The sequence below is a fragment of the Hypanus sabinus genome, chromosome 8 (genome assembly GCF_030144855.1).
Source record: "Hypanus sabinus isolate sHypSab1 chromosome 8, sHypSab1.hap1, whole genome shotgun sequence".
In the NCBI taxonomy this organism is placed as follows: domain Eukaryota; kingdom Metazoa; phylum Chordata; class Chondrichthyes; order Myliobatiformes; family Dasyatidae; genus Hypanus; species Hypanus sabinus.
The window spans coordinates 121,685,553-121,700,775 of NC_082713.1; the positions used below are offsets into that span (position 1 = coordinate 121,685,553).

General features: G+C 41.4%; 1 protein-coding gene across 3 annotated transcripts in view; it reads left to right on the forward strand.

Moving 5' to 3' along the window:
• The window catches only part of LOC132398379 (lysine-specific demethylase 7B-like), a 99,702-nt gene that overhangs the window by 17,380 nt on the left and 67,099 nt on the right, over positions 1–15,223 (forward strand). For all 3 annotated transcript variants that reach the window (XR_009513638.1, XM_059977717.1, XM_059977716.1), the window contains exons 2-3: positions 5,903–5,988; positions 10,214–10,331. Coding sequence is in view for 2 of the 3 variants with exons in the window: in XM_059977717.1 (XP_059833700.1) it covers positions 5,903–5,988; positions 10,214–10,331 (204 nt within the window). In the remaining variant the exon portion in view is untranslated. The remainder of the gene's footprint in view (positions 1–5,902; positions 5,989–10,213; positions 10,332–15,223) is intronic.

Genomic DNA, 15,223 nt, shown 5'->3' on the forward strand with positions numbered 1-15,223 from the left:
TATGCTTCCATGAGCTGGCAGGTCCAGAAGGTGCCAGGAAGTGCATATGGCTTAGGCTTGCTGGTGAGGCTTCACCACCAGGTTCTCTTCTGTGAAGTTCAGCCATGGAGTGAAGTAACTCCTTAATGTTTAAACCACTGAATCTGCCCTCAGGTTTCTGGAACCCATTCAGTGAAAATCCGCTCATTGTTTGGCTGCGAGGAAGAAAAATGAGTTAATGTAACTTAACAATAAACTGGACTGGTCAAAGAACACTGAGGCTGTCTACAAGAAGGGTCAGAGCCGTCTCTATTTCCTGAGAAGACTGAGGTCCTTTAACATCTGCTGGACGATGCTGAGGATGTTCTACGAGTCTGTGGTGGCCAGTGCTATCATGTTTGCTGTTGTGTGCTGGGGCGGCAGGCGCAGGGTAGCAGACACCAACAGAATCAACAAACTCATTCGTAAGGCTAGTGATGTTGTGGGGGTGGAACTGGACTCTCTGACGGTGGTGTCTGAAAAGAGGATGCTGTTCAAGTTGCATGCCGTCTTGGACAATGTCTCCCATCCACTCCATAATGTACTGGTTAGGCACAGGAGTACATTCAGCCAGAGACGCATTCCACCGAGATTTAACACTGAGCGTCATAGGAAGTAATTCCTGCCTGTGGCCATCAAACTATACAACTCCTCCTTCGGAGTGTCAGACATCCTGAGCCAATAGGCTGGTCCTGGACTAATTTCCATTTGGCATTATTTATTTATTTATTTATTCGTGGTTTTATATTGCTATATTTCTACACTGTTCTTGGTTGGTGTGACTGTAACGAAACCCAATTTCCCTTGGGATCAATAAAGTATGTCTGTCTGTCTTTGATTTTAATTATTTGTGTTTGCTATTGTTTAAATTATTTACAGTATTAAATGTTCTTGATTAGTAAGGGCATTAAAAGTTTTGGGGAGAAAGCAGACGAGCGGGGTTGAGAGGGAAAATAACTCAGCTATGATCAATTGGTGGATGAGACTGATGGACAAATGGTCTAATTCTTGTGGTCTTTACACAGATGTTTATGTAACGAGCTGCTAGAGGAAGTATTTGAGGCAGGTACTTTAACATTTCAAAGAAACTTGGACAGCTACATAGGAAAAGTTTTGAGGGATATGGGCAAATGTAGTGGTAGTGCAATACTATTACAACTCAGGGTGTCAGAGTTCAATTTTGACGCCGTCTGTAAGGAGTTTGTATTCTCCCAGTGAATGTGTGGGTTTCCTCCTGGTGCTCTAGTTTTCTCCCATATTTCAAAGATGTACTGGATAATTGGTTAATTGCTCATTGTAAATTGTCCTGTGATTAAGCTGGGGTTAAATAGGTGGGTTGCCGGGTGGTGCGAAGGGCCTGTATATCTACTGATTGAAATGGGACTAACGTAGATAGTTGGAATGGACTGTTGGGTCAAAGGGACTGATTCTATGCTGTATGGTTCTGTGACTTTATAATCATCTTGGGTATCTTTTGAGTCTACATTTTGTTCACTTGAATATATCTTGAGCGCTACATATCAGAAACCAGCTTTCATAAGGCATAGTTGGGAATGTGGCCTTGCAATTTGTCAAAGGATTATTTGTGAATCTTGCTTGGTGTGACCAGTTTCTTCAGGGGTACATGGGAATTAAGTTTCATCCAAAAAACAGACAGCTCTGGAAGTGCTGTTCTTGCTCTATGCTGTACTGGGATAAGATACAAAGTTTACATAAAATAAAGTACCCTTGTTCTCTTGGAGCTTTTACTATCTTGTGCAATATTTCTAGGTTTTCAAAATAATATTGATTTTGAAATGTCTAAGTTTGAAATTTCATAAAATAATTATGTCCATTTAAAAAATATTATGTTGCCTTGTATATTCATGCACTTTCCCTCATTGTTGATTATTGGCCATAAATTTGCAAAATAGCTTGGCTCTTGAATTCCATATAGGTCATTGGGGAAAAGATTGGTCCGATTCCCATGCATCGCGTAGTGGTGTAACTGAACGGTCCAATTCCCGTATATCGCGTAGTGGTGTAACAGAACTGTTGTAATAGTTCCAGCGAACCAGGTTCATTCTTCTTCACCAGTACTGCCTACATGGGGTTTGCACATTCTGCCTGTGCTTGGGTTTCCTGTGGGGACACTGGTTTCCTCCCAAATTCATGCAGGTTGGTAGATTATTTGGCCACTTAGGTGAATAGTAGAATCTGGAGGTAATGGATAGGGTTGTGGGGTGAGTAAGTCACCCCAAGAATTGGGCTTGTGAATCTCCTTTGGACGCCTTCCAAGGAATCAGGTTTATTATCATTGACATGTGTTATGAAATTTGTTGTTTTTGTGGTAGCAGTACAGTGCAAGACTTAAAATTACTGTTGCATTAAAAAATAAATAGTGCAAAAGAGGAATAGTGAGGTAGTGTTCATGGGAGGACAATGCTCTGTTAGTTTTTGAACTAACAATCACTAACTGATGAAGTCTCTGGGATCCGAGCTAGGGCCTGAACTATTATGTACTGTACGCATAACTTGGCTGAACAGTTGGTGTGTACTGCTTCTGTATTACTGGCGATATAAAAATCGGTAGGTTGACAATCTGATGATGCAAGGAGCCTGCAAATGGGTATGGATCAGTTAAGTGAGGCAAGAAGTTAGCAGCTTGAGTGTAGTGTATCTGTGGAAGGAAGAATGAAAAAGCAGATTATTTTAAGGGATTGGAAGTACAAAATCTTTTTATACAAGATCTGCAGGCTGTTCCCGGGGGCACACACAGACAGATGTTACGTTTATCAGCTGGCATATTATCAGCTTGGTGAGAGACAGCCTTTGGTCTGCCCGAAATTTGTTGGTCTGATGGCACCTCAATGTCTGTGGAGGACTAGCACATTCCAGGCTGCAAGAGTATCTGCTGAAGGATGCACTGAAGCTTGGTGCAGCCAATGCAAGGATTTGGTGGGGAAGGCCCACACCATAGGGCTTTCCACTACTAAGCAGGGAAGGACTAGCTTCCTCAATTATTGCAGTAATGTACATGTGAGGAGCAACAATTCTATTGGTTTTAAGGAATGTAATGGAATACCACTCAAAGCATTGACTCTGAATGTAAGATTTAAAAGGGATTGCACAGTTCATTCTTGTGAATAAAGTTTATTTTGATATAAAAAATAAAAATTAAATGCTTGGAGGTTGTAGCCCAGTGAACACCAAAAATTGATATACAGGTACAGCAAATCAATAGGAAGGCAAATGGAATGTTTTGAGGGCCAGGGAGTTTTGAAATTACAGGATGCTGGTAAGATTGTTTATTGCGTGGTTTAGTTTTCATGTTTGGGAGGTTGATTGCAGGGGTGAAATGATTGACACTGGAAGTAAGGCAGAGCAGATTGAAGCATAGAAGAATGAGAGGTGATCTTAATCGGGGGGGGGGGGGGAATGCTGAGAAGATTTTCTTTTCCTTCGGAACCAGTTGTTATAGTTTCAGAATAAGCAATTGCCTGTTTTGGATGAAGATAAAGAATTTTTTTCTCCCTACAAGGATTTGTAATTCTTTAATTTCCCTACCCCAGAGAGCTGTAGAGTTGAATTGCTGAACATATTGAGGAGGAAGAGGAGAGACAATTGCATTACAAAGGAATGAAGGAGTATGCAAAGTGGTGTTGAGAGCTAGATTAGATCAGCCGTGATTTAAGGAAAGATACAATGGAGTTGGAAGCAGTTTAGAGGTTTACTCCAACACCTGTCATGGGTGGATTGACTTGTGAGGAGCGGTTAAGCTGGAGGTTAAAAGAATGAGTGGGGAATTAGGTGACACATAAGGATAACAAATGGATCCCTAACACAAGTTGATGCTTATATTTATTTTTACAGTGAGGACTTAGTTGAAGATTATTCTCATGAGGACCTTAACTACAGAGTAGGAAGCAGACTCTACTGTAATTATTGAAACTGGATATGTACTTTATTGAAACTGTTCAAGATTTAGGCATTTGTGATCCCCAGCATATTCTCGTCATCACGAATGAAGAAAATGAGATTAGGTGTTAGAATTTTCCTGCTTATGAGGTCTGGTTCCTTAGTAGTTGGGTGGACTTCGGAAGCTTGCCAAGGGCTGAGACTGGCAAAAAGCATACTGTGAAAAGAGCAAAGACGCTGGCAGGTTGAAAGACTGTGATGCATTGTATTTATAATTTATTACCTCCTTGGGCCTTCAGGGGTTTTCTGGTTAAACCATTTCCTTTCCTGATGTAGAAATCATGAGTTTTTACTAGTTCCTCTTGTGGTAGACCTCCAGTTAACCAGGTATTGTGGATTCTCTGACTTCTGGTGGTTGGGAGTTGCTTAGTTGGTTGGAAGGGTTCAAGTGAAAGGCTCAGAGTCTGTTCGTGTTGATTTTAACTTTGCTTCTGTAGAGTCAGGTTGATGCAAATACAGCAGTGAATTAGGATGTGGTCAGTGCAGTGGTTCCCTGACCTCTCATGGTGTTGATAATGCACCTGCCCTTGTGGATAGTCACTCCAATGGAGTAGTAATCTAATGGGTGTTGATTCACAGACTGAGAACATTATTTGGAAATCTTGTACTTTCTGCCTGAAATGATGCCAGTTATGATGAGACCACATTCTGTGTTTAGTCAGGATGAAGCCTGTTAGCTTTCACCAACCCCTTCCTTGCTAATTTTGCTTTTCCAGGGATTTGCATCCTTGCGGCTGGACATTGAAGCCACCAAGGAGAACATGCTCACCCCCCTCCCCCCCCCCCCCATTGAAAGTCTTGAGGAATTTCTCATGGTCCGAACAAAATACTTTGGTTTCATTTGTTGGCTCCCTGCTAGAGTTAGCAATTGAGTTGTGAGAGCATTTTTAAGTCCTCAGAGGGATTTGCTAAAACTCCTTGTTATTTTATTGCTGACAGTGTAACAGGTTGATGAGATGGGGTTCTGCCAGTTGTCCCCCTCTGTCCCTATTGATGACTCTGGAGTTCCACGATTTGAGCATGACATAATGATCAGGTCTGCCACATTTGGGGTTAAGATTTTAGGATGAGCTTAATTAATGGACCGCTAAGCAAACCACAGTCTTGTCGTAGGGTTTGGAGGCTTGTGTGCCTTAGTGACCTGGAGTTAGGGCCTTGTGCTTTGGCTCTTGGTAGGGTCACCCATGCCAGTCAGGTCAAAGGGTATTGGCCAGATTAAAGATGCTCCACCAGTCTTCCAGTTATGGTAGTTCAGCTCCCAACTAACAATCCTGACTGGTCAAACAAAATTGTTACGGAAACAGCAATGAAGAATCCTATATTTGTGTGTGACTGTATGGACAGACAGAGATGGAGTTAGACCTTTGCTGCATTTTTCCACATGCTGTACGTACTAATGTCTGCCCTGCTGTTCTACTTCTGTTTCATATTGCAATGCTCCAGTTAGCTAGAGTTTAAAATGTATGTCTCTGGAGTTATTCATGATGACAAATTGTTGAGCAAGAAATGCTACATTTATTTGTATTCCTATGGTGTGTTTTTATTTGTGATATTTAGAGCTCAGTGCTGTGATTTGATTATATCTGCTGTTTCAGTAATAGGTGAAGATTGTATTTGCTGATACTTGTTCTCTGTTGCAAACAAGTGACAGTGTAGTCACATTCGGGTTTGGGGCTAAAGCCTGGGGTTTATGAACTGCATACTTTCATAGTCTGATTCCTTGTGTAGAGGGTCCGAGGAGAAGTGTGTGAACGTTTATAGATTGCAATGTATTGGGTTGGTGGCCTTACAAAGTGGAAAAGCAGTATCTTTTTAATGAGTGATCATAGAGATTCTGGGTTATTTAAAAATCTAACAGTGAGGTGGATGGTTTTTACATGCTAACGAGTTCACCTCATCTATTCAGGTTTGTATTTTTCTGTTTCAGTTGTGTACGAGTGGAGGAGCATCAAGCTGTTGATATTGACCTGTATCACTGTCCAAAATGTGCCATATTGCATGGGGCCTCTCTGAGTGAGTATAATGATGGAACTGTTCTAAGACAATATCTTGCTGCTTGAATGATGGTTCACTTTTCTTCAATCGTGTTTTTAAAAATTAGAAAATGGAGATAGCTTTGAAACGTGTGATCTTTGTCATGCAAAGCACAATTCTGTAGTTGCTTAAAATTGAAGGTAAAAATGGAAAATACTCAAAACAGTCAGCAGGTTGGGCAGCATTTCGAAAGAGAGACTCGAGATGACTGCTGTAGGTTAAAGAGCCCTTCTTAGAACTTGGAATCAGAGAAAATCAAAGTTGCAGGGAGGGAGGAATAGATGGGACAAAGGAATTATGTCTGATAGGGTGAGACCAGGGTTGTCCTGGGGATGAGCTGTCAGCTATTTCACTCTGGTTAAGGAGAGAGAATGTGAGCTGTGAAATGCAGAACTATAGGATGTGGGTATTGCATCTCTTGCATTTGAGTGTTAAAATGTCATTGGGATGGGAGTAATTGGTGGTGATAGAAGAGGGAATAATTTCTTCAGAATGCTGAAAAAGTAGGGAAAAAATGTCATTTGCTGGAAATTGAGTGGTGAAACTTGTGAATGATGATCCATTGAATGCGAAGGCTGGTGGGAGGTGTAGACCAGGTTTTATCCTTGCAGTTTCCAGAAAGAGGGGGATAAAAGCAGGACATAAGCAAAATAGATGAGGTGTGGCCGAGGAATCTATGGTGAAGAGGCAGTCTCAGCACCTGTGTCATAACTCTTCTCAGCAGAGCGAATGAAATGGCAATGAAGGAAAGGTGGGGGGCGGGGGAAGGCAGGCAGGTGTGAAAGAAAAGGAGTCTTTCCAAGAGGCAGGGTGAGAGGAAGTGTAGTTGAGATGGTAATGATGGTCCATAGGCAGGGATGGTGAACATATGGCATGCATGCCCAAGATGGCACAGGCAAAAATTGTTAGCATGCAGCATACTGTGCCATCCCTCAATTCTTTAAACTCCACCCATAATAAAAAGATGCATAATGATTATCTTTGCTACTAAATAAAGCAGTGAATGATTTGAAAAAAAATTAACAACCCAAGACAGTGAGTTGTTTTCACATGTGACATTAAATGAATAGACAATAGACAATAGGTGCAGAAGTAGACCATTCGGCCCTTTGAGCTTGCACCGCCATTTTGAGATCATGGCTGATCATCTACTATCAATACCCAGTTCCTGCCTTGTACCCTTATCCCTTGATTCCCCTATCCATAAGATACCTATCTAGCTCCTTCTTGAAAGCATCCAGAGAATTGGCCTCCACTGCCTTCCGAGGCAGTGCATTCCAGACCCCCACAACTCTCTGGGAGAAGAAGTTTTTCCTTAACTCTGTCCTAAATGACCTACCCCTTATTCTCAAACCATGCCCACTGGTACTGGACTCTCCCAGCATCTGGAACATATTTCCTGCCTCTATCTTGTCCAATCCCTTAATAATCTTATATGTTGCAATCAGATCCCCTCTCAATCTCCTTAATTCCAGTGTGTACAAGCCCAGTCTCTCTAACCTCTCTGTGTAAGACAGTCCTGACATCCCAGGAATTAACCTTGTGAATCTACGCTGCACTTCCTCTACAGCCAGGATGTCCTTCCTTAACCCTGGAGACCAAAACTGTACACAGTACTCCAGGTGTGGTCACACAAGGGGCCTGTACAAATGGAAGAGGATTTCCTTGCTCTTGTACTCAATTCCCTTTGTAATAAAGGCCAACACTCCATTAGCCTTCTTCACTGCCTGCTGCACTTGCTCATTCACCTTCAGTGACTGGTGAACAAGGACCCCTAGATCTCTTTGTATTTCTTCCTTACCTAACTTTACACCATTCAGATAATAATCTGCCTTCCTGTTCTTACTCCCAAAGTGGATAACCTCACACTTATTCACATTAAACGTCATCTGCCAAGTATCTGCCCGCTCACTCAGCCTATCCAAGTCACCCTGAATTCTCCTAACATCCTCATCACATGTCACACTGCCACCCAGCTTAGTATCATCAGCAAATTTGCTGATGTTATTTTCAATGCCTTCATCCAAATCATTGACGTAAATTGTAAACTGCTGTGATCCCAATACCGAGCCCTGTGGCACCCCACTAGTCACCACCTGCCATTCCAAGAAACACCCATTCACCGCTACCCTTTGCTTTCTATTTGCCAACCAGTTTTCTATCAATGTCTCCCCCCCCCCCCCCCCCCAATGCCATGAGCTTTGATTTTACCCACCAATCTCCTATGTGGGACCTTATCAAATGCCTTCTGAAAATCGAGGTACACTACATCCACTGGATCTCCCTCGTCTAACTTCCTGGTTACATCCTCGAAAAACTCCAATAGGTTAGTCAAGCATGATTTACCCTTGGTAAATCCATGCTGGCTCGGCCCAATCCTATCACTGCTATCTAGATATGCCACTATTTCATCTTTAATAATGGACTCTAGCATCTTCCCCACTACTGATGTTAGGCTGACAGGTCGATAGTTCTCTGTTTTCTCCCTCCCTCCTTTTTTAAAAAGTGGGATAACATTAGCCATTCTCCAATCCTCAGGAACTGATCCTGAATCTAAGGAACATTGGAAAATGATTACCAATGCATCTGCAATTTCCAGGGCACCTCCTTTCGTACCCTAGGATGCAGACCATCTGGACCTGGGGATTTGTCAGCCTTCAGTCCCATCAGTCTACTCATCACTGTTTCCTTCCTAATGTCAATCTGTTTCATTTCCTCTGTTACCCTATGTCCTTGGCCCATCCATACATTTGGAAGATTGCTTGTGACTTCCTTAGTGAAGACAGATCTAAAGTACTTACTAAATTCTTCTGCCATTTCTCTGTTTCCATAACAATTTCACCCAATTCATTCTTCAAGGGCCCAACATTGTTCTTAACTATCTTCTTTCTCTTCACATACCTAAAAAAAAGCTTTTGCTATCCTTTATATTCCTGGCTAGCTTGCATTCATACCTCATTTTTTCTCCCCGTCTTGTCTTTTTAGTTAAGTTCTGTTGTTCCTTAAAAACTTCCCAATCATCTGTCCTCCCACTCACCTTAGCTCTGTCATACTTGCTTTTTTTTAATGCTATGCAATCTCTGACTTCCTTTGTCATCCACTGTGGTCCCTTCCCCCCTTTGAATCCTTCCTTCTCCGGGGGATGAACTGATTTTGCACCTTGTGCATTATTCCCAAGAATACCTGCCATTGCTGTTCCACTGTCTTTTCTGCTAGGATATCCGTCCAGTTAACTTTGGCCAGCTCCTCCCTCATGGCTCCATAGTCTCCTTTGTTCAACTGTTTTGAAATAGTTTTGAAATCCTTGCAGACTTAGTGTAAACATTTAGAATTTGTTTAGTAACCAGTTACAAGTTAGAAATTGTTATTTTTAATTGTCTTTTTATGAAGACTCAGGTCTTTAGAAATGCTTTTGTAGACTTTTTCAGCTTCATGCATTCTCCAATTCTTCTAAGATTCCTCTAAAAGTTCTTTTGATGGAGGCATGGTGCACATAAACATATCTTTCTTGGGAAGAGCAGTATCTGTCATTAACCTGACTTTCTGTCTTTTTTATAGATAGGGTAGGGCACCTCTACAACCCACATCTGTAATCTCATCTGTAACACCTGACTCCAAATAGCTTTTGCAGAAGGCATTACACCAGAGGTTCACATACTTTTTTTGAACCTAGACCATGATTGTTTAAATTGAGTACTCACTATTGATGAGAAATGCAATTGTTTGTGTGTTTAGGCAGGTTGTGTTTGTTTTGTTATTGTGACTTGGATGAAGATCAGGCAATATTTTATGAGTAATTAATGCAGAAAACCAGGTATTTGCAAAGTTCACAAACTGTTTTTTGCTACTGAATGTAGAGGAAACCAAACTTTGAGCACTACGTACAATACACTAGACTAGAGGAAGTGCAGTGAAGCACTACTTCTAAGGATTGCTGGAATCCTTTGATAGAGAGAAATGATAAGTAAAAGAGTAGGTGTTGCATCTCCTGTGGTTCCACGTTTCTCTTGTAGTCTGCTTATGGGTTTTTAACTTGAAATGTTAACAATGTCTTTCTTTCCACTGACACTGCCTACCCTGCTGAGTGTTCCCAGCATTTTCTGCTTGTATTTCAGATTTCCAGCACCCGTGTTTTTTTTTCCACTGTTTCATTTATTGTTGCAGATCTTTGAGTAACCTGTGTTTGCCCTGCTTTTTGACTTAGTGAAAACGCGGAAGAACTGGCACCGACATGACTACACAGAGTCCACGGATTCAGTTAAGCAGATCCAGGCAGGTACACCAGTTTTCATCAGGCATCTCCGAGTCCGACACTTCCCCAGGTACGCAAGCCTTTCATCAGCTGCTATGTCTGAAGCATGTTAAAGACTGTTTAGTAACACTTGGCCATTCATGTATCAGTACCAGACTTGGCCCTATTATTTTGTGTTCTAATACCTGAAAGATGTTTCGTAGGCACTCACACCAAGGTAAAGGTGTGAGTCTCTTGTCAATGTCAAAGTAAGTTTATGTCTCCATATGTTATCTTGAGATTCATTTTCTTGCAGGCACTTACAGGAAAATAAAAAAATACAGTAGAATTTATGAAAACTATACATAAGTGAAGATTGATAAACAGCAAATGTGCAAACGAGCACTAACTGTGAAAATAATACTCAGAACTTGTGTTGCAGATTTCTTGAAAGTGAGTCTGTAGATTATAGAATCAGTTCAGAGTTGAGGTGAGTGAAGTTATCCACACTGGTTCAGAAGCCTGATATTTGTAGGCCAATAACTGTTCCTGAACCTGGTGGTGTGCAACGTAAGGCTCTTGTACCTCCTGCTCATGGTAACAGGGAGAAGAGTGGATGGAGGGGGTAATCCATGATGGATGCTGTTTTCTTGTGGCAGCGCTCCTTGTAAATGTGTTCAGTGGTTGGGAGGGCTCTGCCTTTGATGGACTGGGCTGTATCCACCTCTGTCTGTAGAAATTTCTATTCCTGCGCATTGGTATTTCCATACCAGGCTGTGCATCTATAGAAATTCATCGAAGTTTTAGATGACATGATGAATCTACACAAACTTCTAAGAAAGTAGGCGCTGTGGTGCCTGTGTGGTGGCACTTGCATGCTGGGCTCAGGGCAGATCCTCTGACGTGTTTCTTGCGGCGAGTAGTCATCTCCTGCATATTGCCAAAGTATTTCTAGTGTATCCTGCAGAATGTAACCTGTATGTGGCAAATGGAATGATGGTACAGCAGTGAGGAATTTCCCTAACTCTGACACATTTCCCAGTTCCTGCTTTTACAAATGGGTACTCACAGGAGCAAAATAGCAATAGACTACAGGCTTCTCAGCTGACGTACACTTTACATGGAAGGGACTGCTGGGATCAGCCACAGGCTGACCACAATGCTGGAATCTATTGTGAAAGATGTGATAACAAACCATCTTGAATCGAATAATAGTAATCAGCATAGTCAATATGGATTTGTGTAAAGAAAATAATCTTTTACTTGTTTACTGGAGTTTTATTTTGATGATATGATTTGATGAGGGAGAACCAGTGGATTTTTGAAAGCCTTTTAATAGTTCTACCAGGAGGTTGGTCATAGAGATATACAGAAATTAAACAGACCCTTCAGCCTGACTCATCCATGCTATCCAAGGTACCTTCCTGAACTTGCCCTATTTGTCTGCATTTGCCCATGTCCTTCTAAACATTTCCTATCCTTGTATCTGTCCTTCAAACATTGTAGTTGTAGCCACCTCCACTATTTCCTCTGGCAGCTCACAGTACGCTCTGTGTGTTTGGTGGGGGGGGTGACCTGCCCCTAAGGTCTCCTTTAAATCCTTTCCCTCTCCCCTGAAACCTCAGTCAAGTCCATTCTCAGTCATCTGAGCTCCAGCGAATATGAGTCTAGTCTTCGCAACTTTTCCTCCTAAAACATCCCAACATTCTAATGATCAACTCAGTAACCATTGTTTGAACTGGTCAAACAAGGTTAAAACTCGTGGACTGGGGATTAATGAAAACAGGAAGCAAAGAGTGGGAATAACCAAATAGTACCCTGGTTGGCAGATGAGACTGATGGGATACTGCTGGGATCAGAGTTCAGGCCTTGAATATTCACAGTCTGCTCCAGTCATTTGGTTGAGGGGACCAAGTATCACATTTCCAAGCTTTCTAACCAGGGTGCGCTTTTGATTGGGGAGGAAGGTGTGAGGAGGCTTCAGGGGATAATTTGCGGACAAGCCGAGTAATTGCATGAGAATGTGGCTGATGGAATATAATGCGGAAAATGTGAAGTCATCTTTGAATAAAACAGAAAAGCGAATAGTTTTGTTTTTAAATGGTGGAAGCTTGAGTATTGTTGACCTTCAAGACATTGAAAGATAAAATACAAGTGAAACTAGAAAGAGAGCTGAGAAATGGCACATCAGCCTTTATTAATGAGAGGATTTGAATGCAGGTGTAGTGAAGCCATAGAGTGCAACACAGTTTCCTTCACTGGTTCTTGGAGTCGCCTTTCTCTCCTTAGCCTGATTTAGCAGCTGTGACTGGTTCTGGGGTCTCCAGTCAATGGGATCATCTAGTCTAGTCATCTCAAAATTCTATAGGTTTGTGAGATTTACGCTCATTTCACCGAATCTCAGGGAATGTAGACCTAATCATCCTGATCTTTCCTCGATCTCCAGTCTGCTATCTCATGGTTAGTCGTCTGTTCATTCAAGAGCACCTTTGTTCAGATAAGGAGATAAAAACTATGCTGATGAGGTGAAAGGAAGGCCCTGCACAGGTGCAGTAACATGTCAAAGGCGGCATACCACTTGCCTTTCCAAATATTTGCTGCACCTGACGCTTGCTTTTAGCAATTGGGTACAAAGGACACACGTTCTCAGCGCACCTCCCCCTTTGCAACCTATCCACCATTCAGATAATCTGACTTTCTAATTTTAGGAGCGGCTAACCTTGCTTTTATTCTCATCACACTGAATCTGTTGTGTGTTTGCCCACTTGCAGAATTGGTCTGAATTGTATTGCATCCTCACAGTACACACATTTCCTAAGCACCCCCACCCCCAGCTTTCTTTCCTCATCCAAATGATTGATAGACAATGAGAATAGTTGGGCTCAGTCGCTGATCCCTGCGGCGCCTCATCAATCACTGCTTGCCATCTGGAAGAAAGATCCATTTGTTCCCACTCTGTTTCCTGTCAACCAGTTCTCTGTCTGTGCCAGTATTTCAGTCCCAGATCCCATGTGCTATACTCTTGTGCACTAACCCCAAATGTGAGACCTTATCAAAAGCTTTCAGAAAGTACAAATCCACCACTCGCTTATCTATTCTACTAGTTGCATCCTAAAAAAACTCCATTAGATTTGTTATGCAGGATTTCATGCTGTCTTTATCCAGTATCATTAATGCTATCCAGCTGTTCCATTATTGTATCTGTTATGCTTGGCAAGGATTTTTCACACTGCTGGTGTTGCAATAGCTGGTCTTTGTTTATTTTTCCTTCTCTCCATTTTCTTAAAATGGTGAGTTTGCATTTGCTGACTCCTCCCCCTACCAATTCTCCAGTGTTTAAGAATTTTGCAAAATGACCACTACTTCTAAGGTCACTTCCCTTGACATTTTAGGATGTAACATCTTATGCTAAAAACCTATCAGCCTTTTAATGCCATTAGTTTCCTTGGCCTCATTTCTGTACTAATACAGGTTTCTATTCAGTTCCTCTCTGTCAGCTCACCTTTAGCTTCCTAACGTATCTGGGAGATTATCTGTCCCCTTGTGAAGGCAGAACTAAATTTTGTGTTCAAATGTTCAATTGTTCTATCATTTTTGGTTTCCAATTATGATTTCTCACTTCTGACTGTAGGCAGCAGGCATTTGTCTTCACTAATCTATTGTTCATATTTTATGGAAGCTTATGTATTTAAATCTTCAGTTCCTCCCACCACTACCCAAAGTAATCATTTTGTTCTCCTTTGGTAGATTCTAAACTGCTTCCAATTCCAATCTACTGTTTTCTCAAGTAGTTATATGGAAAGTCGTGTGTCTTTTTGTTTTATTACTATCCCTGATTTCCTTTGTAAGGCACATTTTTGAGCCCTTTTTTTGGGGGGAAAAAAACTTTTTTTTCTGCCTGATGAGAATGAATGATTGTTGTAATTCATTTGATCTTCAAATATTATTGTCTATCCACTATCAGCTCACTTGGTAAAGTTCCCCAATTTATCATTGTCAACATACACCTCTTATCTTAGCTTTTATTCATTCAGTATCCTAATATTTGATTGAGCTACTTTGCTTTACTGAATGATGCTGTCATGCTTTTCCCAGAGATAACAAAAACAAAATTGTAAAAGCCTGCCCTTTTATTGGTTCCTCAGTGTTTTGAGCTTTAAAAAAAAAATCACTTCCACACTCCAGGACTGACGACTACTCCACATTGAGACTAATTTGGCGATGCCAACCATGAATGGATTGCAGTCACCTGTGATAATGGTAGTGAATCTTCGGGATTAACGACTCGAGTCTGTGAGTGATCAGTCACTAGATCATTCAAACAGAGATCATTAGTCTCTTAGACATTGAGGGAGCCAAGGAATGTGGGAGCAATGCAGAAAAGTGGCATGGAGGTTAAAAGTCAACCATGACACCGAACAGTGGGCATGGCCAAAGGGCATGTTTGAAAATGACTAATCGTGTGATGCCCTGTCTGTTGCCGTCTTGCAATCGAGTTATTCTGTCTCATGTTTTAATAAGGCAATCAAATACTGTAGCTGCACAAATCTGACATGATGCACCAGTTTCAGATGGAAAAAAGAGAGGAGGGAATTGGCAGTGTTTTCGGACATTGCTTCAGATTTCTAACTTCTGCTTTGCGCCTTCTGAATCATTAAGAGTGGGAAGGGAGTAAGTAGGAAGCAGAAAGTTATATAAAGCCTTTCATTTCTCTTTCAGAATGGTTTGAAGTGCTTGATGGCTGTTTCAGTAGATTTTATTTTAAGTAATATCAATCTTGAAGAGTAGGAATGTTATGAAGCAACTTGTGCACTATCAATTCTTACAAACAGCACAATGATGTCATGACCAAATCTGTGTTACATTGAGTGAATGATAAGTATTAACCAGTGTACAAGAAATAAATTCCCTGGTCATCTTCAAAATATAGTGAAGTGGGAACTTTTCCACCTGTCTTAGAAAAGATGGGATCTTGATTTCAGG